General features: G+C 48.2%; 1 protein-coding gene across 15 annotated transcripts in view; it reads right to left on the bottom strand.

Moving 5' to 3' along the window:
* Nucleotides 1-9,378: 9,378 nt before the first annotated feature.
* MICAL3 (microtubule associated monooxygenase, calponin and LIM domain containing 3) overlaps nt 9,379-26,788 on the bottom strand; it is a 187,029-nt gene continuing 169,619 nt past the window's right edge. For 12 of the 15 annotated variants that reach the window (XM_036237106.1, XM_016125501.2, XM_036237111.1 and 9 more), the window contains 4 exons: nt 23,970-24,020; nt 12,894-12,993; nt 12,682-12,755; nt 9,379-12,587 (listed from right to left, as the gene is read on the bottom strand). In XM_036237106.1, the coding sequence (XP_036092999.1) occupies nt 12,403-12,587; nt 12,682-12,755; nt 12,894-12,993; nt 23,970-24,020 (410 nt within the window). In that variant the 3' untranslated portion in view covers nt 9,379-12,402. Of the gene's footprint in view, nt 12,588-12,681; nt 12,756-12,893; nt 12,994-15,422; nt 15,489-23,969; nt 24,021-26,788 lie in introns of all 15 variants that reach the window. The other 3 variants (XM_016125587.2, XM_036237110.1, XM_016125577.2) reach the window with 3 other exon arrangements.

Below are 26,788 nucleotides of genomic sequence, written 5' to 3'. Positions count from 1 at the left end.
CAGGGCGGGGCTTATACCAATCAGCCCCAAATTCTTTGCATCTCCTAACTACCTTTTTGCAAGTCTCTCAAGAACTTCTTGCAGTCAGGGTAGCTTCTCTCCACTCCAATTCTCCCAATTCTAATTTGCTGCTTCTATACTCTTTCGGCTTTAAAATCTGTCAGCACTATTGGCAAATTAAGAGAGAATGATGCTCCTTGCAAAGGCAAGACTATGGGGTTAGAAAACAGATCATTGGCTGCCACAGGCTTGGAGGGGGAGCAACTATAGAAGAATGCAGGGGAGTTCTGAGGGGTAGGGGGAGCTTATCTGTATCCTGATTGTGGTGGTTTTTACCTGACTGTATACTTTTGTCAAAACTCACAGAACTCTACAGTGAAAGGTGAATTTTATGATATATAAAAACTATACATTAATAAAAAATGAAACAGTAACTACATAAATAAACGAGAGAGAATGATGCTCTTAGTAATGAAAACAGGACACAAAATCCAGTAAGGTTTGGACTGAGAGGATATTGCTAGCTGAGCAGTCAGAATCTGACAGTTTCCCTCTTCCCTGAGATTTTCTCACTGTTGCCCCTGCTTCCTGCACTGTTCATCCTGTGAAACCCCACCCTACTTCCTAAATTCTCTTTATTGTAGCCAAAAGAGGCTGGCATTTTCAAAAACCTCTTTAAGGAACCTAGTTTCTAAAAGGTTGTTTCTAAAATTCATTGTTTTTAACCCCCAGTCCTTCAGACTGTAACTGTTTTTGGAGGCCTCTAGCATAGTGGTTAAGAATGCAGCCTTTGCAGTTTTTCTCAGCTCTGTTCCTTACTAGCTATGTGGCCCTGGGCATGATATCTGATTGGTCTGAGGCTTAGTTTTCTCATCAATAAAATGGGGATAATAATGCCTCTGAATACAGTGTTGGCACAGAGTTTGTGCTCTAATTATTACCTATTAAATGGAAAGAAGGGGAACAGCACATTAGACATAAAGTCAGAAGGAACAAGGCAAGTTCTCAGGAGCACAAGAAAACCTGGTGTGAGGTCATTGGCATCCCTGGGTTTGCAACCAAAGAGGAGGCTGGCAGCTGCCCCCAGGAAAGCTGGCTGGTTATTGGCTCACTTGTTCCTGAGGCACTAGAACAACTTTCTTGAGTTCCTATTGCCTATCAATAAAAGGAAACACTACACGCTTCAAAGTTGTATATGAATAAATGAACTATATAAAGGTCATAGATACGCACAGTGTCTGGCACACGGTGAGTTCTCAGTAAGTGGCAGCTATTGTGATCATTACTTGGCAGTTGCTTCAGAGGCTCCCATGCAGTGCGCTGTGAGGGCGGTTGGCTGGAAGTCAGAGGTCAGGGTGTAGGAATGTGGTTCAGGGAGCAGGGGCTCAACAGATGGGGTTTCTCAAGGGGCATGAAAGAGAAAGAAGAGGAGAGAGACTGCCTACTCACTCTCCATCTCCTTCCTCTGCTTGTCACCTCCTGAGCTGCCACCACTGGCCCTCCCCATTTGTCTCTGGGTTGCTTCCGCACCACACAGCTGAACTGATAATGTACTTTTTCTCCAGGTGTCTCTCATTTCCCAGCAGAGTTGCTGCCCAGCATTGCCTCTGGGCTCTCCGTAGACCTCAGGTGCTCCTGGAAAACTTAAGGAATGAAGGGGGAAGGGTAGTACGGCCAGTGTGCCCAACCTTGCTAGCAGAGCTGTGGAAGGGCTGGCTGGGGCCAGGGCCGCTTTGCTCATGTTGGTTCCTGGTGCCCAGCACATTGTCGTCTTTGTATTGGCCAAGTTGGCTGTTTCTCGCTCCTGCCTCGATGGGTATCATGTCCCCTCAAACAGCAGGAGGGGAGGCCCTGACTTCCCTTGGAGACAAATCCAGGTGGGGTGGGGGCTCTGGATAGCAGATGAGCTCATGCTTTACCTTCCGGTGCCCACTTCCTATAAGCATCCCCACCCCCAGGGTCTTCAGATGTGCCGGAGTTTCCACAAACCACAAACGCCACTTCCTTCCCTCTTCTCGACGCTCAGGAAAGCTGACAGCTATAATGCACCCAGATGATTCCAAATTTGCAGAGGCTTCTGCCATCCTGGCCACCCCATCCCCTTCACTTCAGGAATAGAAACTGACAATAAATTCCTACTCAAGACCTGAGTGGTAAAAAAAGAGATGAAAGTGTAACATCTTGTGGGGGAGAAGTGGGGGCCCTGGCATAGCACAGAGTATCTCCTGTACAGTAAGTTTTCCATAGTTGTTCACTATGTAAACAGGAGTTGGGGCTGGAGGGAGGTTGGCTCTCTGAGTCTCTCTAAACCAATAGCCAGATGAACAGAGGACAGGAAAGCAAGGTGGCTTATTTCCCAAACCTCAGGACCCTGAAAGATTCAAGTGGGTAAGCACCCAGAGCTTTTCTGTGCCCCACTGTGATCTGCCCTGGGATCCTAAAGAAGGGACGGACCAGCATCTTTCCACTTCTGGTGAGCACGGGGCCGACATGAAGGAACAGTGAGATCAAGGTGCCGCAGTCATAGGGGCCAGTCTGGGAAGCCCGGGGAGGGCTTGAAGGCAGGGGAAGATGGCTGGAGTGGAGGGGAGATTCCCGTCCCTGGAAATGTGTGTAACAGGGGCTAGGAGCCACATACAAGGTTCCTAGGAAGAAAAGGTTTTCTGGCCTGAGCAGGTGGTAGACCAGCTCCCTCACCTCCAAGGTGCTCCAAGACAGAATCTAGGCTCTGGACCTGGAAGGACAGATGGGTTTGGATAGCTTGAGACTCTAGAGAGAGGAGAAGAGAACAAATCCTGCTGGAGAAGAGGGAAAAGATGGCTACACCCAGGACCAGGGCCTGTGGGGCAAAGCTTATGTTCACCCTGGAGAGAGTCACTCTGCACAGGTGAGTGGGCAAAGCTGGTGCCTGTCTGGAGTTCCCCCAGCCTGCCTGGTGCATGCTGACAGGTGTGGGCCTGTAGGGAGCTGTGAGGGGAGAGCTCTGACCCAGCTATGACTTAGCATCTTTGCTAGAAAAACCACCAGTCTGGGATTTCCAGTGTTACCTTAAGCAGCCTTTGCCCCTTGACTTTTCTATCGAAGCCAATAACCAAGTTGCCAGTGAGGCCTCACCCAAGGAATCAAAACAGAGTGACTCCCAGGACTGGCTCCCAAAGCCCGAAGGGCCAGAAAACTCCAGAAATGTCCCCTCCTGGAATCTGGCTCTGGTGAGAATGGGCTCCAGGGAAAGAGGCAGGTGGGCGTGTCCTGGGGAAGGTGGGCGGTCTCTCCTGAAGAACCGGGTGCCTCAGCAGTTGCCAGCCAGGTCGTTGGGTCTCTGTGCTCGCATTCGTCTCATCTCTGCCCTTCAGGAAGCCAGGTTTTGGGAGTTGGCTAAGCCACAACTCGCCAGGGAACAGGTGTGGGGGGGTCCTGATGTGGGCGAGGAAGGGGCCTAGCCATGACTGGCTTGAGTGTTTTACATGGCGATTTGTTCGAGGGAGGCATATTGAAAAAGGCCGCATCGGTGTGCATGGGCGCACAGCTGGAGAACGCCACGTGGCGCTATGAGTGCCACACGCGGGACTTGGTGTTCCTTGAGGGGAGGAACCGTGACTCTCATTACTGTAGCCTCATGCACATTCCAGACCTGTGGCAGGTGAAGAACAATGTCTGGGTTCCAGTACTAAAAGTTAAGAGACACTTGCCTCACCTCACATGAAGTTGCTGGCTCTTCATTCCGTGTTGTATTTCCCTATATCCAATCCAACCCCATGTGTTTCTTTCCTACAAATGCACTGAACTTCAGATGTCATCACTAATTTCCTGGAAGCCACACTTGAACTGCTGCTGCTGGTTCCTGTCACAAGGACTGGAGTAAGACACCGGTACATCTGCTTGTGGGCAAGAGTCTACGCTCAGTCCTGAGGGGAAAACATCTGTGTGTAGCTCTGGTGGCCAGCATGTTAATGCGTGACTCAGCAGCCACAGGACAGGCACAGACTGACACATTCAGAGCACACAGTAACTCTGATCTCTTTCCTGCTTCACAACTACTTCTTGAGGCCGAGTGGATATAATCTTCTCATTTCAAGAGTCAGCCAGCCAAAAGAGGGCCAAGGTAAGGCCAGATGCCAGATCAGATTCCTGGTCTATCCAGTGCTCATTTCACATGGCCAAGTGGCCTCCGATAAAGAATTTTCTAATGGGTGGAGTGGGGGAGAGAAGGGGATAGGACTCAAGATCATTTCAGAGGAGCGTAAGGTAAAAAGGGCTGGGGAGATCACCCTGTTAGCTTGGAGGAAATGAAGGATGGGAATTGTTTTAAACTGTGGGCCTATCCTAATCCCGTGGGACCAAGCACACCCATAGGACTGCCGGAAGAGGTGTGGCAGACACTGACTACTGGGTAGCGAAGACCAGCTACATGGTGGTCACTGGCCCCCTTCCCTGGCTGAACTCACTGCTTAGCTCTCAAAGCCATGGGCAGTTCTTAGACACCTGAAGACCCAGCCACATCAGTCTGTTTAGTGTTCAAGTGTTCCTCAGTTGCCAGGTCCAGGGGCACAATCCCCACATCAGCTGGAGGGAGGCTTCTCAGCCTCCCTGTTGCTAACCCACTGGGCAGGGTCGGGAAGTTTTTTCCAGCTCCTGCTATCATGGCTTAGTCCCGGAGAGTGGTTGTGTCTCTTAGTTCATCCCCTGGGTCCTTGGAAAATTCTTTTCCAGGGAGGCAGATGTATGGGGTTTTGGGTGAGGAGGCCTGGGAGGCAGGCATTGTTTTGTTGCTTCACTTGCTTTAAGCACTAAGTTCTTCACCTGTCTCCAGCTCTTGAACCTGATAAGAGTAGAAAATATAGGCTCCCCAAGCTGGGTGTGCAAGCGGGGCCAGGCTGCCTGAATGCTCCCACCCCAGCGAGTCTGACAGGCCTGCTCTCCCATCACCAAGGGCTCTCTCTGGTGGGCTCTGGTGGGCTCCACTCTGTTTCGTGCCTTATGATAGCTTCTGCTCGTTGAGACCTGGGGGACGTGTACTTCTGATTCCATTAGGTCAAGCTGGAGGTGGGTGAAGAGCTTGGTGCTTAAAGCAAGTGAACATTCTGGTGGAAGGGGGCTGTCCTCCACCAGGGCAAATAGCTTAAGAAAGATGACAATTTCCCACCTGCCCTTTTACTTCAAGATATACACAGGCATACCTCGTTTCATTGCACCTTGCTTTATTGTGCTTCACAGGTGGTTTTTTTTTTTTTTTTAACCAAACTGAAGCCCCTCCACTAACAAAAAGATTACGACTTGCTTTATCGTGATACTTGCTTTATTGCAGTGGTCTGGAACTGAACCTGCAATATCTGAGGTATGCCTGCAGTCATGTTAAGGGAAGGAGAGGGAGAAGGGGTCTTACTAGATAGCAGTTGCTCTCTTCCAACCAAAACAAAGAAGGTAGTGGGGAGGGCAGAAATGATGGACCTGGAGCAGGGGGAACATAGTTCTCCTACCCCACACGAACATACTCTGTTGGAGGCCAACTGAGGTGGGGGGCTGGTGCCGGAACATCCAGGAGGAAAGGCTACCTTGAGCCTTTGATTTTATGGGCAGATCCCAGCCCCCATGAGGGTGCGAATTTGCTTACTGAGGGGAAAAATGACCCTCTTCCACACAGGAGAAAAAAATAATGGCTGACTTTATTTTGGCTGTTGGCCACAGGATTGCAAACAGCTAGAGGGTAACTGGTGTGTACTCCACCACTCAAACTGAAGAAAGGTACTATTTGTTTCCCTCTTTCCTTTGCTCTAATGACTCTAAAAGTCATAAACAGAAGCAACAGGGCTCTTTACGGACACAGAAATAAACTTATTTTATACCTATATGTAAACTACTGCAAAGTCAGCACAGGAGCATTCTCTTCTACCAGAAAACTTGGACTTTCTTGATGCTTCTTCAAAATATCTTCCCAAAGGAGAACTTGGCAGAGCCCTCGGGTTGCTTTGGTACCCTCCAGGGACAGGGGCTGAGGCCTTTCTGAGGTGGCTCGTTTGAAGACACACTGGGGCTGCCACCCCTCAGGAGGAAGCTCTGGCGCCTTTTCTGGGCTGCAGATGACACAGCACGGAAAAGACAGGGGTGTCCCTTGGAGCTGAGATGAGTGCTGGCTTGTTCCCAAACCTGTGTAAAGCACTAAGTCTGACTCAGGCACCTGGCCCTCCATAACCAACCCTCCTGCCTCTCCACTTGGATTTTTACAGGTGACTTTAAGAATAAAGACTGAAAACAGTAATTACTGCAGCCAGAAATGTTATTTTGTCCCAGTAAGAGGCTGGTACCAAGCAAGAGTCTGGCCCTGGTTATATTTTTAAAATGGTATTTAATTCTTTAAAAACATTATAAAAATAGTTAAGGAAAATGCAGCTGGGGAAAGGGAGCTATTGGCTGTCAGGTGCTTCTTGTCTTTTCTTTTTGTCCACAGTAAAGACCTGGCTATCAAACTCTTAGGGCAACAACCGGAAGGCCAGAGTGCCGAACCTTAGATATTTATCAGGGTTTCTCTCCCAAGGAATGCTCACTTTTCTCATCACTTGCTGTGACAGGGCGAGTGAACCCTGGTTCTTCTGGCTCTTGCTCAGCATCCTAAAATCAACGCACCCTAACTTTCACTTGGATGAGCCCCATATCCTTGACAGTGATTCTGGAGGACCAGGGACCCATGCCCTGTCCCCTGGGGACACTGCTGGGAGAGGTCAGGTGGAGCTGCTTCAAGGTGGAGGTGCCTGGTGGCTCTGGGCTGCCCCCTTCAGCTTAGTGCTGGTTTGTTCCCAGTTAAGGCACTGAGTACAGAGCCCAGCACTCCCCGGCCTCAGGTACACACCCAGCAGCAGCCTATCTGAATGTTCTGAGAACATTGCTTGTCTATAGCGATCTGTATCTAGTAAGTTATGTTCCTGAGCGGATTCAGCCCAGCATTTAAAATAATTAAAAATAAACGCCCAACTCTGTTGGTATACCAGATACACCCAAGATGACCTTGGGCAGTTGGAAACCAGGCTCTGGAGCTGCTGTGAGAAACTTCCCTCAGCCCTCCTCGGGTTTTTACCCTCCTTTAAGGTGAATGTTAGTTATTATGAAAGATGTCTGTATGTCTACACAGGCCCAGATTTAAGAATCTCAAACCCTTCGATGCACTGCCTTCCATGATCCTCGTTGGTTACCAGTCCCAGGTGAGACAAGGTGGTCCTGACCAGTAAAGTGATGTGCCTAAGGCTATGTCTGAAGTTGGAAGGAGGCATGGACAAGTTCATGTTTGAACGCTGACCTTGATCTCAGCAGACTCACACCCCTGCTGCCCTCTCATGTGTGGTCAGACAGCAGCAACCTTGTCCTTGTATCATGAGAGCTGCGTGAGGCAGCCTACTCTCACACTGGGCACTCCAAAGGGCCCTTCTCCCGGGCCTGGGGTTTGCTCTGCCTGCCCACTTGGAAGACCTTTAGAAAGAGCTCCAGCTTTCCAGGCCCCAGGTTGGTTGCCATTGCAGGAAGATCTTCAGCTTGGGTCCTGCCTAGCTCTGAGGTCCGGGCCACCATCACAGCTGGTCCTACCTGGGGCCAAAGGCTGAAATCCAGCCTACTTTAGAACTAGATGTCCACTCTGGTTCAGAAAAGGCATGTTGGAAGTGAAAAGGAGTGTGAGTGAACACGTGTGCATAGGATGCTATCTTCCCTTCCATTTCTGTCCTGGTAGCACGCTGCTTCTCAAGCAGAGGCAGCCAGCACATGTGGCCTACTCACAAAAGCCGGGATTCTAGCTTCCTTCTTTAGGCCCTAGCTGCACGAAGACCTCAGGGCACAGGATACAAGGAGTTGGGCTGTCCCAAAATACAACCTGATAGTGTTTAGCAGCAACAGGCTGTCTGGGAGCCTCACTGGAGGGCTTCTGTGACCCTGGGTGCCTGGCCTAACAGGCTCCTTGATTTGGTGTGGCAAGGGGTGGCTCTTGCCCCCTGGGCTGGTGTTTTGGTGGGACACAGCCCACGTAAGGGGATGGTTTTTACCCTCCTCACTGAGTATTGCAGTGCGGAGGATCTTCCCAGCAGGTAGCATGGAGTAGGAGAGCTCTCCTTAAGTGGGGCTGTCTTGCGAGCTCATGAAGTGACATAAAACGGCACATTCTCTCCCTTTACCATTTTTCACTGATTCCTAAGAAGGAACCATGAGGATTCAGGCAGGGTTCAGGAGGGATTTCTAAGTCATCAGACAAGGCGGTTTCTTGGAAAGAAAGGAAACATGCGCTTCTGATGTGTGTTCCCTGGGGCTCCGGCAGCCTTCCTTCCTGGTTGCCTAACGAAACCACCAGCATCCCGGCCACCTGGGGTTGCTGTGCACTGCAGCCAAGTCCTGCCTGTTTCTAGCTCTAATCAAAGTGAGCCTCTCTGAGGACCAAAAGGTGACTGAGACCAGCACAGGTGACTTCCAAACTCCTCTTCTTTCCCAGCAGGCATGTGTCACAATCCATCTTTCCTTTTAGGTATCTAGAGCCACAGTATATTCACTCCAGCTGTCTCTATTGTTCCTAAGATGTGCACATTTGCCTCCACTAGGCCCTTTTCTTCCTTCTGGAATAGCTGGCAAGAGGCTGGACAAGGCTCCCCTCTACCCATCTGTTGATGTTTTCTCTCTCTCTCTTATTACTGCTACAAAGGGAAGCATCACGCCTTTGGGATTAGCTCTGTGGGTCATGACAAAGTCCACTATGCTTCTGATGGGTCAGCATACCAAGGGAGTGGGTCAGAGCTGGGCTGCCTCCATTTGGAAAAACAGTCCTGGAGGCTTCTTGTAGTAGAGAGAGAGGAGTCAGCCAGGATTATTCCCTTCAGTCTCTTGGTGATGTTTCCAGTCTGAAGAAGGGTGACGTCAGCTCTCTCCAAGACCCTATGCACCAAATGTAGTCGGGGACATCGACACCTCTCAACCATCAGGCCTAGAGGCTGTAGGCTCCCAGGTCAGCTGTGTCAAAGGCTAGAGCCCAGGCAGGTCAGGAGCAGCAGTGGCCAGGAAGGTCGCCAAGACTTGGAGGGTCGCTACGACTTGGAGAATCTCTAGAAGTTGCTTCTCTTCAAGGGGGTGTACTGGGGCTTGGTTTTGAAGAGGAGCCTCTTACCACACAGAGTTACTTCACACATTTTCTCAAGCGATAAGTTGATAGCTGAGCCAGGATAATATGGATAACTAAAAAAAGCACAAACTAAAAAAATAATGTCTTCTGTAAACAGCTTTGTACATACCCAAACACACCCGAGACACGGCATGGACACCACCTACTTGAGGAGGGCTGGCATGGCGGTAGAGTGGTGTGAATGTACCCAAGCTCACTGCCAAGTCCAGCACAATGGCTTAAGAGAGACACTCTATTTCTTTCGAAACTTTTATTGCGCATGAAGTGGCCCATTCCCCTTTGTAGCTCGGTTGCGGCCTGACCCTTGAGATTTCTTTCTTTAAATTCTCTCCACTTCCTGCTCCACTGAAAAATTTCTTCTCTTTGGAAAAGGTAAATAATCTATCATTGCTGGTCAAAGGCCTGGGGGCAAAGGTCCAGAGATGCCATGTGGGCAGGGTGAGGACCCCACAGTGCTGCTGGCTAGCCCCGCGCTGGTGACTCAGCTCAGGGGCTAGGGTGCCTGCCACTGCCCTAGATGGTGCTGAGCCTGGCTGCCCACTGTGTTGGCTTTGTGTTTGGCTCACCGACCTCTGGCATTTCTGCTCCTCCTACCTTCAAGGGAACTTAACTCACAAGAAGAAAGCCTGCCTGAAGCTGCATGCATTTCCAGAGTTGGAAAACATTTCATGCAGCATGTCACAAGGTAGTAAATAAATTGCAAACTAGTGGTTATAAAATGGGAGCTTTTTAAAAGAGTGCTCTACCAGAACCTGGAATCTTAACACTGTTGGATGTGGAGAGCGGGGAAACATTTTACAGGCTTGTGGATTTTTAAAGCTTCTCTGCAAAGTCTTCAGCCCTCTTTCTAGTAACTGAAAGCAGCAGTGTGTGCTTCGGAGGGATGCAGTACTGGCCGGCGGCAAGGGGCAGGCAGTAACATCTGCTGCTCCTGCTACATTAGGCCACTTGGAGAGGATCGCTATGCTATGGCCGCGGCCCTTCCCAACCACTTTGTAAACTGCTTCCTTGTTCTGGGGTTAGCAGGAGCTACAAGGAATGGAGGCAGTCCTCCCAGGGGTTAGCCAGACATAGTGGTCTTCGAGACGTGGAGGGTGAGGGAAAGGGCCACACAGGCGATGAAGGTCCTGTCTGAAGTCCAATTTTATTGGAAGGCTGGGGTTTAAAGATGGAATCTATGACACCCTCCTCTCCCTGTTAAGAAAAGAGGATAAAAACAGAGACCCTACCTGCCTCACCAGCAAACATGAAATGGAGGCAGAACTGTGGTGGCTGCTAGCAGCATGCCTCCTGGATTTTCAGAGGGGGATGGCAGCTTTTAGACAAAGTGAAGAAAAGCTCTTTGCTCTTTTGTCATGAGAATGAATGTTCAAGTTGAGGCACGGTGTGGTTCCCCGTGGAAGATCCAAGGTCAACAAGGACACCTGCTCTCTCCTGCCCTCAGGTGGCCTTGAGAGCGGCCAGGCCTCTGTTCTCGCTATGCTGACCCCTCTCTACAGCAACGGGCTTGAGGACATGCCCACAGCAGCCCGGCACTGGCAGGCCTCCTCCCTGTGCTGACTGTGTGCTCGCACGGTGGCTGCCCAGGCTCTGCCCCACCAGGTTTCCTCAGACAGTGGCTCCGTGTGCTGGGCACGCAGTACTTGTCCTCCCCTGTCTCTCCACGGACATCTGGACACTGGGGAGGTCTGGGCTGAAGCTATTACGTTCGTGAGAGACCAACCTAAACCCCAATACCTGTTGTACCACATACACTTCTATCTGGTTGGAGCTCAGGCTGGGCTGAGGGAATCCTCATCAGCAAGATGGATTACAGGGTCCCACCATGCACGGTCTCAGCCATGCACAGTCTGGAAGAGGCCTATCCCCCAACTTTCTTTAATAAATGTCTCGTGGAAGGTGAAACCCTGGCACCAAAACTAAGGGACAAAATGGGTTCTGCAGAGCCAGGGCTCGCACAGGGAGACGAGTGGCATCTGTGCCTGCTGGCCTGGCTTCAGACAGTGCTGGAATGTCTCCTTGACCAGTGGGTGGTGTAGACATGAAGTTTGGAGACAGAGTGAGAACAAGATGCCAGGTGGAGGAGGAGAAGTTGGACACAAAGTATAGGAGGGGCCAGAAGAGCTATGAGCAGGGGCCCCCATGAGGGCCTCAGCTGCTCCCTGAAGCCAGCTGGGTCAGTAACACTATGAAGAAGGCTAATAAATAGATGGATGTAACAAATGTTCAGTCAGGTTGGGATGGGACACCTCTGTCACTCCCACACCAGGTGCCAGGTGATCAGTGTCTCTAGTAAAGATATAAAAATGACGTTGCTTCTTTTCAAGTATTAAAAAAATAAGTTAATTGACAAAAAAGGGTCCAAAGCACTGAGTGTCTTGCCAGGTTGTCAGCTTCGTTTCAATGTGCAAACGCAGGAAAAACACCAAGGAGGATAACTCTGGCCCTGACGTGAAGTGCCGAACAGTGACAACGCCTGTCCGTCAAATTCTGAGTCTCACCCGTTCCCCAAAGTCAGTATTTTCCAGTGTTAAAATGGTTGTGAATTAAAAGCAAAATGCAGCAATCCACAGGCCTCAGGCTATTCACAGAGAGACCTGGGGGATTTGGCCACTTGGGATGCAGTGTGTGGTGTGGGGCCGGGGAGCAGACCCCTCCTGGGTCCTCCTTACTCACTTGCATAATGAATTCAGGAGCTGGCCCCCCTCAGCTTCCCTGCGATGCTGGGGTAGGTGTCACCCTGATTGGCCACAGTCCCTCTCCTGGCCTCGATTTACATGTGGCTTTCCTGAGCTGTCTCCTTCATTTCTTTGGTGGTGCTTCAGGAAGCATGAAGACAGGTGCCCCTTTCTCTCTCTGTACAATGATGGCTGTGGTTCCGACAGGGGCGAGCAGTTTCCTTCTCTTACCACATATTCCTGTGCAAGAAGGAGTGCCAGTCACCACTGTGGGGAACGTGCAGGCCTTTCTTTCCCCCACATTATGGGTCTATACTCCGTGACCTCTCCCCGGAGCAGGAGGTCAGGGTGGGTCTCTTCGAGGAGGCAGAGCCACCTCAGATAACCATCTTCGAGGTGAGAGGGGTGTTCCCCACAACAGATACTTGACCCGCTTTTCAAGAGACACGTGGACACGTGAGTATGAACTCCCAGCAGGTGCGGCCATTCTCAGATCTCGCATCTGGGTAGTCTGGGAGAGCCCACCCAGGTCAGGAGGATGGATACCACAGACCAGCTGACCGGAGCATGGATGAGCACTCAGGACCAGTTCAGGCTGAAGCCCTTCGACAGCATGACAGCCTCCAGGTCCTTGTCCTCCTCTTTTTCCCGCAGCCGCTGCTCCTCAAGCAGCGCCACAAGGGCATCTCTCTGCTCTACCACCTCCAGCATCTCATTCAGGATCTTCTTCTCCTCTGACAGCTCCTCTTCGGTCTTCAGGTGATCTGGGTGGTAACCGAAGATATTAGGTCTACAGGGCCCGAAGCAGCAGGCTCACGCCCAGCCTCCCCGTGTGCAGCTCACCCGCTCCCCTCTTACCTTCCACTGCCATCCGCTCCCGGAGCTCCTGCTGCAGTCGGCTCTGCCGGTCTTCCAGTTCCAGCTCCCGGGCGCTGGGGAGGGAGACAAGCAACAATGATCTGGGGACCACAGTAACTCACCTCCTAGACTAGGAAGGAGCTGTGCTCCTGCTGCGACAGGCGCTGAACTCATGTTCCCCTTCAGCTGGGTCCCAACCTAAAGCCACTCACAAGATCATCAGCTCCGACTCGTAGCGCACCATGGCGTTTTTCTCTTGCACCAGCTTGAACCACTCCTGCATCAGCTTGGGGTCGTCCTTCTTGCCCATGCCTGCCAAAAGAGAGGGCATGTCATGTGCAGGGAGGGTCTGCTGTCTACTCATCCAGCAGGAGTCATCACACTGGGGCAAATGTGCAAAGAGAGCCGAGCAAGATGCTGCCGGAACGCTCCCAAGCTAGGTCCAGAGTTTGCCTGCAGCTGTGGAGGGGGTGCCACCCCCCGCCAACCCCCAGGGCCTAATGGGCCCTGCGTTTCCATTTGTCCTTCCCAGGCCTGGCCCTCATCCTCAGTAACCTGGTCACCACTTGTTTGGAGCTCTCCTCAATGGTTCTATGTTGGTATGTTTTAAGTGCTTTGCCTTCCTGTTTTCTTTAATTCACTTAATATTTCTTTGGTACTTGCTATGAACTAGGTCTGTTTTGAGAAAACCAGCCTAATGAATTTATATGCCATACTTCACCTCCTTTTAACTCAGCTCTTTCCAGGCACTGCCCGCCCTGGGCCTCCAGTACTATGCCTCATCATTCTTTTATCTGACCAAACCACTCTTGCAACGGATGCTGCATGGAATACGTAGCACATCTCAAGATAGCTATCAGGTTTCTCACCAAGGGCGGAGAAACAGCAGCAGACCCTAAGTGAGGCGGCCACTCCTGGCTCTGCTCCAACCCCGGCAGCAGCGTCCAGGGCTGGTGCCCGCCTGCCAACTCAGGCTGCCCTGCACCAAAGCATGACTGATATTAAACCTCTGTCCGGTGCAGCCTGACCCTGCTGGGCCTAACTGCAGAAGGAGGCTGGAAGAGAGAACTTTCTAAGGAATCACACCACCCGAGGGAACAAACACCTTGTTCTCGGAGCACAAAGCTCTTGGCCACCATGTGATCCTGCCTGAAGCAAAAGACAGTCAGTGGTTCTTCAATATTTTTGGATCACAAACCATTTTGAGACTCAGAAAAGCTAGAGACTAGAAAAGTGCTTGTATATGCATCTAAGTGTATACACATCCTAGAAAAATGCCTGTATATACATCTAACAATTTCATATAGAACTTCAGGGTGTTCATGGGCCACCTGAAGTCCATCCACGGGCCCCTGGTGAAGAGGCATTGGACTGAGAAAGCCTTCAAAGTGCTTTCCATTTTATGAGTCACTTGGCTGGAGGTTCTATCCCAGTAAAGACCAGACCCGGAAACATATGGAGTACATCCTCAGGTGGGGACGGCTCGTGCATCAATCTCCTTTATTCACTCCTACATTCTTACCACCTGACTTCCTTGCCACACTGTTCAAAGACAATTCTTTCTGTAATGTGGTTTGCTTGACATATGAGGCCCAAGCCAGTTAGTCTTTCAATGGGGCCACACTCTGGAGAGGCAGAAATGAATCATGTTCATACAAGCAGGGGTTAGTGTATGCACTGGGCCCCAGTGCAGATGCAGCTGTGCTCCCAAGGTGAAGGCCTGTGCCCGAGTCCGAAGGATGGAAGCTCCCTCCTGACTGGTCAAGCCTGTGACTGTGGAGGGCATGCCAGAGTGTCTGGGGACTAAAGCTCTCCTTACCCAACCCAATAGACTTGGTTCTTTGGCTTTAAAGCAGCCTACAGCTCAGTTCCATGCATTCCTTTCTGAGCATCTCTGCACAGTGTGCCCACATGGCCATGGAAGATGGAGCCCTGAGACATGCAAGCTGCCCAGTGTGGCAAGCCATGAATACACTGGAAAGTCTCTCCCTCCTCCCCACCTCCCCAAAATTCCACAGGGAGACATCCAAACACCACTCATGAGCTATGGTAGATTGTTCACAGCCGATGAGCAAAGGTATATGGTGGGGAGGGTGAAAGTCAAATGTGAGCGCCATGGAGAGCAGAGGGATAGGTTAGCAAGGGTTAGTCATGACCACACTCCCCCTTCCCCTTCCCCGTCCCACATGCCTTTTCAACGACAATCTCATCACTGCAACAGACTTCAAACCAGACAAACTTAAAACACACGCGCACACACACACACACACTCAGCAAGACACGGGGTAGAGAGGTTTGCTTTTAGTGATTGTTTTGGAAAAGAACTCAGAGGCATTTGTGTAGACCAGTCTTTGTAAGGACAGTATTCCTCGACTCCACCAACACAAATCATTGCCGCACAGGTGAGAGGTTCCTCACCTGTGAACCTGGCCCCTCTATCTGCTGGATTTGAGACTGGAAGGCCCAGCCATGAATGGTGGTGCCATATCGTGGGATGCTTGGCGACAGCCTGGAAGGCCTGCCCTGGACGCCCTCTGGTTTCACTCTGGACCCCAGTCCTCCCCTGAGACAGTCAAAGGGATACTGTTCCTTTTAAGAAACTGCCACATACTCATGGAGTTTTGTAATAGGGCTATCAAGTGTCAGAGAAAGAAAGAGAAAGAGTTGGGTGTGGGTCCCTGTTTAACTGGCGTTGCTACAGCCCTGAGAGGCAGTGGGGATGAGATGGGGAGTTACGTTACCTTCCTGGACACAGCAAGGGCAGAAGGAGAGAGGTCTACGCCGTGGAGTCCCGCCACTGGGCTCAACTTCAAAAAGGACCAAACAAAGAGGAGGAAGAGGAGGAGACGGAGAAAGACAAAAAGGAAGAGGAGGAGGAGGAGTTTGGAAGTGGACAGGAACAGGGAGAAGGTGAAATAAAAAACAAGCAGAGGACAAAAAGCATAAAAAGTGAGAAAGGAACAACAGGAGGAAAAGAAAAAAATACAAGAAATGGAAAAGCAGAAACAAGGGAAACAAAGTCTACAAATGAATTAAGTCCTTTTTTCAGCATGGAAACTGAACAAGAGCAGACCCAGGCATGGGTGGCAGTCCCTGATGTGGGCGCATGGCACATGTTCCCGTCCTGACGGCAGGCCGCTCACGGGTAAGGAGCTGTTCCTCCTTCCTCCAGTCCCCACTGGGAGGGTGGTGACACTGGGTATTACCATACAGTGGCCTTTTGGGTTTTGGGTTCCCTCCTCAAAAATGCCCAAAGGCCCTGGATAGGCCTGCCCACCTCTGTGGAACAGACTATTAAATATGTAGCCAAAACTGCTTCTAGGTTTTGCAGGTGATAACCCTGGACAACTAACGAAACCTGCACTCATGTTCATAGATACATGCCCTCCCAGTAAAACTAAGTTTGGACATGTCTAAGGAGTGGAGAGGGGTCTGTGACTGCTGGGTTGCCATGCCCACAGAAAGCAGCTCTGAGTCTTTGGAGGCAGCACCCAATCTTGTGATGGGATTCCAGTGCTCTGACATCTGTAATGCTTTGAACTCTGAGCCAGGACATGCTGGGGGCACATGTCCACGCAGAAGCAACTTCCACCAGTCTGTTTCGCTATCCCCCCACAAGCCAGGGAGAGCCAATCACCCCCTTTTCTTCTGCTCTTTCCATCTGCACAGCTGGGGAAAGGCTGTTACACTTTGGACTGTAAGACCAAAAGGGGTGAGCTGACAGGACATGCCAAAACCTCACAGTAACAGTGCTAGTAAGTCATGGATGGGGCAACTAAGAGAAGACAGTTTGCAGAGAGAGAAACTTAAGAGAGACCTGATGGAGGAGGGAGAGGAGCTCAGCAGGGACCATCACAGAACCACAGGGGCACACACAAGAGACGAGGAGCCCCTCCCTAGGCTCCTGGGGCAGGAACGCCTCAAGGACTGTGGGGTGGGTGTGGGAAGGTGACCCAGTGGTTTTATAGTTGGAACAGGGTGTAACAAGCAACCCTGTTTTAGTCACCCGAAGGGCTAAATAGACAAGCTATTGGTTGAGAGGCCCTTGTACTTTGCAGTTGAGTGAAATGCACCATATTCTCTTTCGTTTAAGCTCCTCATAGTGGTCTTCGTAGTGCCTGTGCAGTTAATCTGATATTGGATAAAACTTCGAAACTGAAGCCAGAGACTCGTGTGTGTGCGCGCGTGTGCGCGCGCGCGCTGATTATACTGTGTTCTCAGCAGACACTGACTGAGAGCAGCTCCAGAGCTGGGGGAGGGGAGAAGGGTTTCTTTCTTAAAAAACACACTGCTTTATAGATGACCTGCATTCAACCTTCTTTGCTGCAAAGGTTGGGTTTTGTGTTGGGAGCTCAGAGTACCTGGGTCATCCCATGAATGACGATGTTAAACAGCACTCTGTGCTGCTTCCTGACACTGACGTTATGCCAGACAGACTGGGCTGCAGAGTGGAACAGTGTCCGTGTTCATTGGCAAGGCACAGTGACACGATACACAGCCAGCGCACACCCACAATAAGGAAGTATGCCTGCATGCATACTTAAAAATGCGTTTCTACTTTCTGGATTTCAGCTTCTTTTATGTAGACCACATCCTATACATCCTTTCTAATACAGATGACAATACGAGGTAACAGACTATTTAGAACAGAAATTAGGAAGTGAAATTAGAAAAGGGGGCATCAGGTAAAGGAAGTGTCTAAAAAAAAAAAAAGCATTTTCATAAGGAGGCAGAAGGCAGGATGTGCAATGGCCAGAAGTGCCACCCCTTGAAAGAAGCTGGGTAGTTGACATAATGCATGGTTATGGCCTTCTTTTTCAGACATTCCTGCATGCTCCAAATTTCTTTAATGTACACTACCTTAATAATCAGGGGAAAAAACACCCAATATTGTTTTAAAAAGAAGAAACTGAGGTGGGGGAGACTGACTGGAAACACCCAACAAGGGGAGTCCACCCAGACCTGAACCTGAAATGAACATGTGAGGAAGCACAGAGGCACAATTTTGAGTGTCATTTCTTTGCCTTTTTTTGGAGATGTGAGAAATAGAGGATTTGGTTCACTAGTTCTAAGGGCAAAATGTGCTCAAGTTAACGGTAGATAGAAGTTTAAAAAATATGTATATTTTTTAATGCTAGGGTACCTGGTTTCTGTCTCTTTGTACCGGCCACCATGTTTGTCACCTCGAACCTTCTCTGTGCCCTCTGAGCTCCAGTCATCCCTTCCGAGCGACCCCAGGATTTGGTTCTAGTGGATTTTTTACCAACATGTCTACACTCTTATCTTGACTGCTCTGTCTGCCCTCCACACTCTGCAAGCTCAGCTGCTCCACCTTTTACCTTGGCAGCAAACTACTTTTTTCCCTTTGAAGCAGCACAGCACTTCCTTTTGAAATGTGACCACCATCAGCAACTCTTCAGCACCCACTCACCTTGATCTCTGGGAGCAGGTAACGTGTGTCACTGAATTTTGAAAAGCAGCAGAATATTATTATATAGTAAGGCAAGTATCACCATATCCCAGTGTGATGCATGAAATAAGCATGGATAGTGCTTCACAGTTTCAAAACACTCTCACATATATTACTTCATTTGATCCAGACATCAGCTCAGGGTGGCCACCTGGATGGGCATTAGCATCTCTATTTTTAAATGAGGGATCTAAGGCTCAAAGAAGTTAAATGTGGCACAGAATAACTAAAACCTAGATCTTCCTTTTCCATTCTGAACCAAGAGTTTGCCCTCTTTAAAGTGCCAACAAAGGTTCTAGGTACATCTAACAACAGGTAAGCGATTGGAAGCAGAGGAGTCACACACAGACACAACTCAGAATACCAGGCCTGGGAGGACGGCACTGTCGCTCTTTCCTCCAGTCTTTTGTAGAGGACCAGAGAGGGTAAGTGACCTGGCTGGGGATATAGCGGTCTTGCCTTCCTAAGCTGGGAGTGCTCTCCACACCATCGCTTTGCCTCTGACCTGCTTGGACACCTTTCTCCAGGCCCTGCCTCTTGTGTGGCCCAGGACAGTCCAAGACCCAACAGGTTGTAGAGCAGTTAGCAGGTGGGAGAAGCAAACAATCCTACAACGCCCTCCCCTTCTCTATACCTGTCCTTTCCATATCTCCATCTTCCTCTGACTTTTGCATAAAGGCTTTGCCCAAGACACTTTACCCCAAAACACTGCATCCTCTCCTCCCACCCTGTCAGCTAACTGAATGCAATGTTTGGCTAACTGGAAAAGATGACTCCTCAGGACTGAGCTTGGATGTTCATCTGAAATGTACACAAACCCATCTTCAGCCCTTTTGGTAGTCAAAATCCCAAGGTCCTCTAGCCCTGAGATTGGAAGGTAGAGAAGAGTTTGGTACCTTTCTCACAAGGAGAGGTGAGGATGGGATTATAAAGGCTGGAGGGGCCAGGACAAAGACCTAGCTCCACTCACAGGTCAATGCACACCACAGACAACATGGGCTGTGAGGGGAATTGGCTTGAGGCTCTGCATCTCCAATTCAATCATTCAGTTCTGCTTGGTTATATTTAATCCATTAACTTCTATATTGGTGATAAAGAAAAAAAGTCAAAATCCCTTATAAGGATAATGGACATATTTTAAGGACTAATAAATTATACAAGAAATGTTTGCATACCTCTGATGCACCAGGCACTGTGTTAGTTACACATCAGCCCTGTTTTCCTTGAGACAAAGCATGAAAATTATTTTAATTGGGAAGCAACAGATGAAAGCAGCCACAGGAGGAAAGCAAGTTGGTGGGTCAGTCTCAAGAATTACTGGACAAAAGGAAAGTGGTTGACCAGGGAGCTGTTTGTAGCTAAGGAGCAGTAGTGGGGATGTGCCTTATCCTGGGCATCTGTCTCCCCACACTGTAAGGCTCCTAGTTCCCCTTGTTGGACTAAGGAGCCATCACCACAGGCTTCATAGCCGTGCCTGGTGCAGCATGGGGAGGGGCCTCCTAGGGAAGGATCTAGGTTCCAGAAGTCCCAGCCTGGAATGCTGCATTGACCCAGAATGTTATAGCCTCACACTGTACACTAGAGACATTATGAGAAAAACAGGTTTATGAATTGAGCCACCACGTATAAGTGCATTTCCACATAAAAATACAGAATTCCAAATAATCGGTTCACAAATATCATACAATATCGTCCTTTTACAGGCTCAAAATTGCCCTCTCCACACCTTTCCTTTTGATATACCACAGTTTGTTTTATGCATAAAAGTTTGTAAAGTGCTCCAGGGTTAGATTACTTCCCTTCCAGCTATATTTCAGAAAATCCTGCATAAGGAAGAGATTCTTTTTGATTTTGACTTCCTTTTGGCCTCAGAACAACAAGCTCCAAGGTGTTATAGGTAGTAGGAAAGAGGCAAGCTTACTTCAGTTGCATTCTGAGATTTCACATTCCTGCTACAGGAGCTCTGGGCAGATTCCCATTTCTCATACTTGTTTCTGGAAGAATGCCACCATATTTATCAATAACTGAACCAGCGCTGAAATAGCAGCTTTTTATCTAATTCATGCTACAGACACTACCAGAATTTTGTTCTTTTCCTAAAAAACGTCAGGGACATTATCTTTCATGCCAAAGCTCAATCTAACAGATTAAACTTGCAGAAAGCCACATGCCTAGGGTTGGGACAATTTCTTGGTGGTTCAAGTATAAGAATGGGGCTTTCACTGATTTTCTTTTCCAAGTTCTTCAGGTTACGTAACCTGAAGCAAAGAAAGATTGACCAAATGTTTTGTTGAATAAGATTATATTCAACTGCTCTGACTTGTCAACCCAGCAAACTTATTTTGCTCAGTACCAACACCATGACTCTGACATGAGGTAGCCTCTGCACTGCAGGGGCTAGGAGCTCAGTCCCAACACCAGGGGTGATGAGAAACACTGTAGCTTTACCAGGGAGTCAAGCTGGCTACAGACTGGTAAGGTGGCATCATGATAAAGTGGAAGGTTTGTGGTCTGGCAGGCGCAGTCCACATACATGACTGGGCTGGGAGATGCCTTGTATTATAAAACTTAGTACAGAATGGATGTCTAGATTGTGTGTGTATGGGGTGGGGTTGGGAGGTGTGGGGGATGGGGGGAATGAAGGCCAAAAAAAGAAAAAAAGAAAAAGAAAAAAAAAACAGCACGTAAGAATTGAGATCTGACACACACACACACACACACACACACACTTACACACATGTATGTACATTCACATGCATACACACATGCACACTGAAGAATATTGGGAAATCTCAAGCATTTTAAAGCTCCTAAGCAAAAACAGAGCCAGGCCAAACAGACAAGCCAAAATCTACCAACATCAAATTAAAGGAAGCAAACAGACTCAGAAGGGAGGGGAAGTGAGCAGGCTTGGGGTAGGCCCCCGTGTGCCTATCCCAACTCACCAGCAGCAATGAAAGACCACTTTCCAGTCCTTTATGTTATATTTCTAAAGCATTCATGTTCTTTCAATTTCCCTTCGAGACAAATCAAGAGGTGAGGTCTTTGAAAACTAGAAATTAGGTATATATATTTTTAATCGAAAGTTATTTGGGAGAGACATGGTTTTTATTTAAAGATTTCTGGTCATCTATCTGTTCTAGTGTTACAAAATGTGGTGACTGGGCAGGATAGGAAAACTGCTTAGTGTCCTGAGGAAGAAAAGGAAAGGGGAGTGAGGTCACTTAGGGACCCTTCCTCTCTGGTCCAAGGCTCATTCTGTGTTCTTTAATGGTTTCTTTTAAAATCGCAAGGTTCAGCTTTGGAAGGTAGGATCTTTATTCTATCTACTCTGTGGCTCAAATAGACTGTTGATATAGATTTGGAGCTTTTATACAGTTAGCTGAGAGCCACCATAAGACCTGACTTATACAATATAGAGTGATGGACAGAACCTGAACGCTGCCTGGAGCTTTGTTTTACCCACATAAGAAATAAGATCAGTGATGGGCCTAGCAATGAATGGGGTTTCTGTGTGGTCTTTTGAGGATTCCGGAATAGACAAGCAATCAAGTTCTACATTTCAGGCTTCAGGTTTCAAAAGTATAACTTCTCCCACAAATAATATTACCAAGTGCTCCAAGAATGAAACATTAGCAGAAACTGTATTAGGGACCTAATACTAGCACCTAAACTTTGCTCCAGGAGCTTGACAGAAACAAGGCTGGAGGACCCTTGCTCTCCGCCTGGGGCACACAGTGACTCCGACTGGAACGAACGTTTCTCTCATGCTTCATTGGTAGGGCAGTAGCAGCATCTATGTGGTGAGCAGGACCCACAAGAGAAGTCTAAATTTTACACAGAAATCATAATGAGCTGAAAAATAAGCGATGAGTTGATGAGAACCAAGTGGCAGGATTATAAGGTATTTGATGGTGAGGTATTTTATAATTCAGAAGACACACTGAGTTTCTTTTTTGCATTTTTTTTTTTCATTTTCCCCTGGAATTTGTTAGGATTCTAAATCCAAAAGCTAGTGGCTAGAGTCCAGGGACACAGAAATGAAAACTACACTTTTTCATTCAAGCAATGAGGGCAAAGAAAATAAAATTAGACACAGGAGGTAATCAGTGTGGCAATAGTATCTTGAACTGAGAGGGAAGGGTGATTATAAAGAAATGGGTTTTGATAGTTACTTCCAGGAGATTTTGATTTATAAAAGACAAAGAACTTTTTCCACACATTGAGATTCATTTTGAATTGAGATAAACATTTCCCAGGGAGTGTTAGGAGGAGGCAGGAAAGGAGTCAAGGACGTTAGACAAGGAACGGGGTTTGTTAATTGGAATGTAAGCATCAGCCCTTTTACAGCATCAATGGCCATGAGTGTGGAAGTCCCTGAACATACCAGAAGCTCTGGGGCACTGAAGGTATCTGTGGAGGGTGAGAATCCATGAGAGACCATGGGTTGGAGAATAGAGAGAAGAGACCCGTGACAACCCAACCCAACCAACGAGGCCAAGAGCCAGCCTCCTTACTGGTGGAGGCTAAGAAAATGGCACAGTCTCATAGTAGGAATCGCAGAATTAAGCCTTTGGATTCTAAATAATGAAAGGGCCTAAAAGTGAATTAAAAGGATGGGGTTATGAGAAAAATGAGAGAGAATGATTTTTGCTAGCTCTTCTGTTTTAAGACCACTTCTAGGCAAGGGGAAATGACGAGGCCAGACTGCCCAACCAAGGATGCAGAAACTCCCAGAATGTGCCAGAGTCCCCCTTGGTTAACCTCAGGAACGGCTAAAGGCAGCTTCCCAGGAGAAAAATTGCCCAAAGTCTAGAAATAAGGCTCACAGGTTAGTTATTTCTCCAATCTAATACAAGCGGTGAGTTTCGTACTGCAAGACATCAAATATATTGAATTCATTTAAGGGCCCCCTACTTCAGCGGGCATGTGAATCAATTAGAAAGTTTGTCAAAACATGGGCAACCAGAATTTCCGATTTAGCAGGTCTGCGGTGGGGCTTGCCAATCCGCATTTCTAACAAGCTCCCAGGTCATGATGCTGAGGTGGTGCAGGGACCACACTTTGAGAACCACTGCCTTAGACTTTTCCTGTCTTCACTGGAAAGAACTGCAAAGTAAGTCCCAGGCCAGAGCAAGGAGGGAGGGACATTATCATAGACATCTGTCATCATAGCCTCAAGCTTGGTGAATTTGGGCAGAAATCACAAGTGGCTCCTTCCCACGCACTTGGATCTCTTGGGGGGAAACATGAGCATACCCCGATGAAAATGAAAATGGTCGAGGCTGAGTTCTTTACATGTCTGGTTCTTAAGTATGGTTGGCAGTGAGCTCCCTAGTGGATGTGACACCTACAAGTTGTGAGAGATGAGATCCAGGGCAGAGGTCATGTTGGAGTATGCGTGTGAATCCATGCTGCATGTGTGTGTGTTCACATGTGCAGGAATGCTTGTGTGTGCGCTTGCGAGTAGGAGTGCATGCGAGTACCTGTGTGTACTGCTACTGTCAAATCACCAGATGATATTAGAAGGACCAGGATGCAGATATGAGGTTGATGGGTTGGGGTAGATGAACTTTGAATATGAAACATTAAGATAACCCTAGGCAGCAAAAACTACTTTAAATCTTCCCTGGAGTATATATGGCAGTGGGGAGGACCCAGCATGCTGCTCCATTATGAGCTGGAAAAGGGCCTGTGCTTTTGCCATTTGGTTATCGGGTTGATTTCTTGTTGTTGTTTATGAGCAGGGACTGGGGAGAGCGGGCCAGGAAAGGGTGTCAGCAGGGTTAGTGTCAGCAACAGATGCTGCTATACATACCACCCAGATGCAAGTCGATGAGGTCACTGTAATAAGACTCTCCCCAATAGTCTACAACAAGGAATTGGTGAAGAGAGTTACTGGATAAGATAACCCTCATGTCCCCCCATGCCCAAAGTAATCAATGACATGAAGCATATGAAACACACAGAAATATAGCGAGAGCAAAGAAAAACAGCTGGAAAGCATGCATCTCTCTGTAAGTACATTATGTGTACACACATGCTGAGCAGCATACTTCCTGGTGGTGGGAGCGGGAGTTCACTAAACCATAGGTGACAGTTAATAGCCAATAACAATGTGATTCCTGTTTATATCTCTGATCAGCATGGCCAATAGGCTTTAGCTTTTCTGGGAACCTTGGCCCTGCTGGGACTCAATCTTATCTATGATTTAAAAAATTCATGGGCTACTTATTTCCTCAGTTACAAATTATTAGAAGCTCTTGGCTGAGGGGCTAAAGGCAAGATGTAAATATCCTAAAAAAGTTCTGCAGGGACACCAATCCTTAGCTTTTAAGACAGTCAGAGCTCCCCCAAGAATTCACACATGTGACCCCACTGGTGAATATATTAAACTCCTTGCAGAACCACTTTTGCTGGATGGGTTTGAGATGAAGAAGATCCTCTTTCTTCTGAGGTCAGGTCCCCAACTTCAGCCAGCCTTCTCTTTAAAAGCAGGAAATGAGCTGTAACTATTTGCCTGAAGGCTCTTGGAAGTGTGCTGGCCACTGGTACTCTTAGCTTTTTTAGCTCTGCGTGGCTGTCCAGCAAGGATGTTATATTCTTCACATGCCTGAGATGCAGAGACTGAGTCCTGCCAAAGGGCTGGCTTGGGCAGGTGGTCTTCATCCTCTCAGAATCATAAATAAACTCAGAGCACAACAAACAGCTGCTAGTTCTCTACTTTTCCTCCACAATCACAATCTAAATGCTGACCCTGGCAGCATTTTGTTCCCCACCAGCGTTTCCCCTTCAAGAATGGACACCCCAAAAAGTAGAACACAATCCTGGAATGGTTTTTCAACTCATGCTCAAGTCTGGCCCAGTGGTTTAAGTTTGAATCAGGGTTCTAGAAACAACATGGGCTTCCTACATGCTCCAGACCAGGAAATCATGTCAGTCTTAGTCTTGCCCTCAGCTCAAAGGCTCTGACATTAACCCTCAGACAAGTTGAGACTAATGGGATGGCAGGTCCATATCAAATCTCTTCTCTGGAAGGGCAGCTTGCTAACTTGGCAGCCTGATGCCCTCTGTGAGTGATGGAAACTTAGCCTGGCCAGTGAGACAGAATAGAATGGAGGCCAGATGTATACCCTCAGGGAAGGGGCTGACTAGCATTGCTGGAAGACTCCGGACTCTCATGCTCAATTAAGATTAGCCAGGAGCAACCAGACTAATAATAAGACAAAAGGAATGCTGAAGCAGGAGAGAAAGGAGCAGCCAGTGTGAACAGACTGGCCTCAAAGATGATCTCTGCCAAGTAGGAACAGGGCCGCTGGGACTTCTGACAAAGGTGAGCCTTGTAAGCGATGTGCTTAAAATAAGAAAAGGAAAACAGTGTATTTGGAAACCAAGTTGTATGGTAGGGGCTACTATATTCTGAGAATTTCCCAAATGTATCTTGGGGCAGTCTCCCAATGGAGCTACCAAAGCCTGTCTTTAAAAATGAGATGGATATGTATTTGGATAGAGGTGTTCTGGTAAAGCCTTACTTAGAAGAGTATGGACCAGGACAGTGGTTTTCGAACTGTTCTGTGGAACCCTAGGGTTCTCTGAGTGCTGTTCCGGGGGTCTCCCAAATACCTGACTCACAAACACGGTTAACTCATTTAGACACTCCATGTTCAAGTGTTTGGCATGCCAACTTTTAACCCATTGAAGCCCATCAACACATTAATTCGTGCTATCAAATAAGCTGGCTTTTGTGAAGCGCTCAGGACCAAGTTTCTTCTGCCCTCTGTGTACAAGATCTTCACTCCCTGTAAAAGCACATTCATTTGTTTATTTAAATTCTGGCCTGTAAGTTGAGTGCCCATGTACAAATGTACAGGAGAGCATCCAAGGAGAGCTACTGCTCAGTGAGACTCAGCTTCTCAAGAAGCTCCTGTCAGTGAGGTCCTCTAAGTGAGTAACATGCACGTCAAGGTATCATAGCATAGTTGGTTTTTGTGTTCGCTGAGTGTTTGGGAGCTTCTATTCCCAAATTCTGAGATATACTCTTTATAAGGAATATGAACTGTTAGATTTGGTAGTGATTCAATTGTAAAAACAATCCCTACTGCTCCAAGCATCAAGTACCTAGATCATTTAAACTGTATATATCCTGAGATCTCTAGGTGAGCTGCTACAGCAGCTACCTCTGTGTAGCAGGGTGTTCTCTATACTGTGTCCTAGACATGAGCTGGAGGCTGAGGCTGACCTCTCCTATAACCTGTATTTTCAAATTTATTAATATTTTAGAGTAATTATGTTTCATTTAAACTTGGACTTATAATTTGGTTGGTAAAAAGGGTGCTGATGCTAAAAAACAAGTTTGAAAACCAATGACTTTGATGGTTGCATATGTTTATGAAAATATAATTATCTCAACAACTAGAAAGAGAAATTTTGGCAAAATCCTATGCTGGCCTTCAGTGGTACATTTTCTCTGACCCCTCGCCAGCCAGCAGCCTGCTGCAGAAATACTGAAGCACCGTCACAGACTCAAACTGCAGGGCGACCAACAGGCATGCGAGTGCATTACGAAAACCATTAGCCCTGAGGGGGCCCAGCCAAACCTCAGAACCTGTGAGCAGGGAAGCGGAACGTCTTCCATGA

Source organism: Rousettus aegyptiacus, unplaced genomic scaffold (assembly GCF_014176215.1).
Source record: "Rousettus aegyptiacus isolate mRouAeg1 unplaced genomic scaffold, mRouAeg1.p scaffold_m13_p_2, whole genome shotgun sequence".
NCBI lineage: Eukaryota > Metazoa > Chordata > Mammalia > Chiroptera > Pteropodidae > Rousettus > Rousettus aegyptiacus.
The sequence above is the reverse complement of the archived record's forward strand: the minus strand, read 5'-3'. Positions and strand labels throughout refer to the sequence as shown.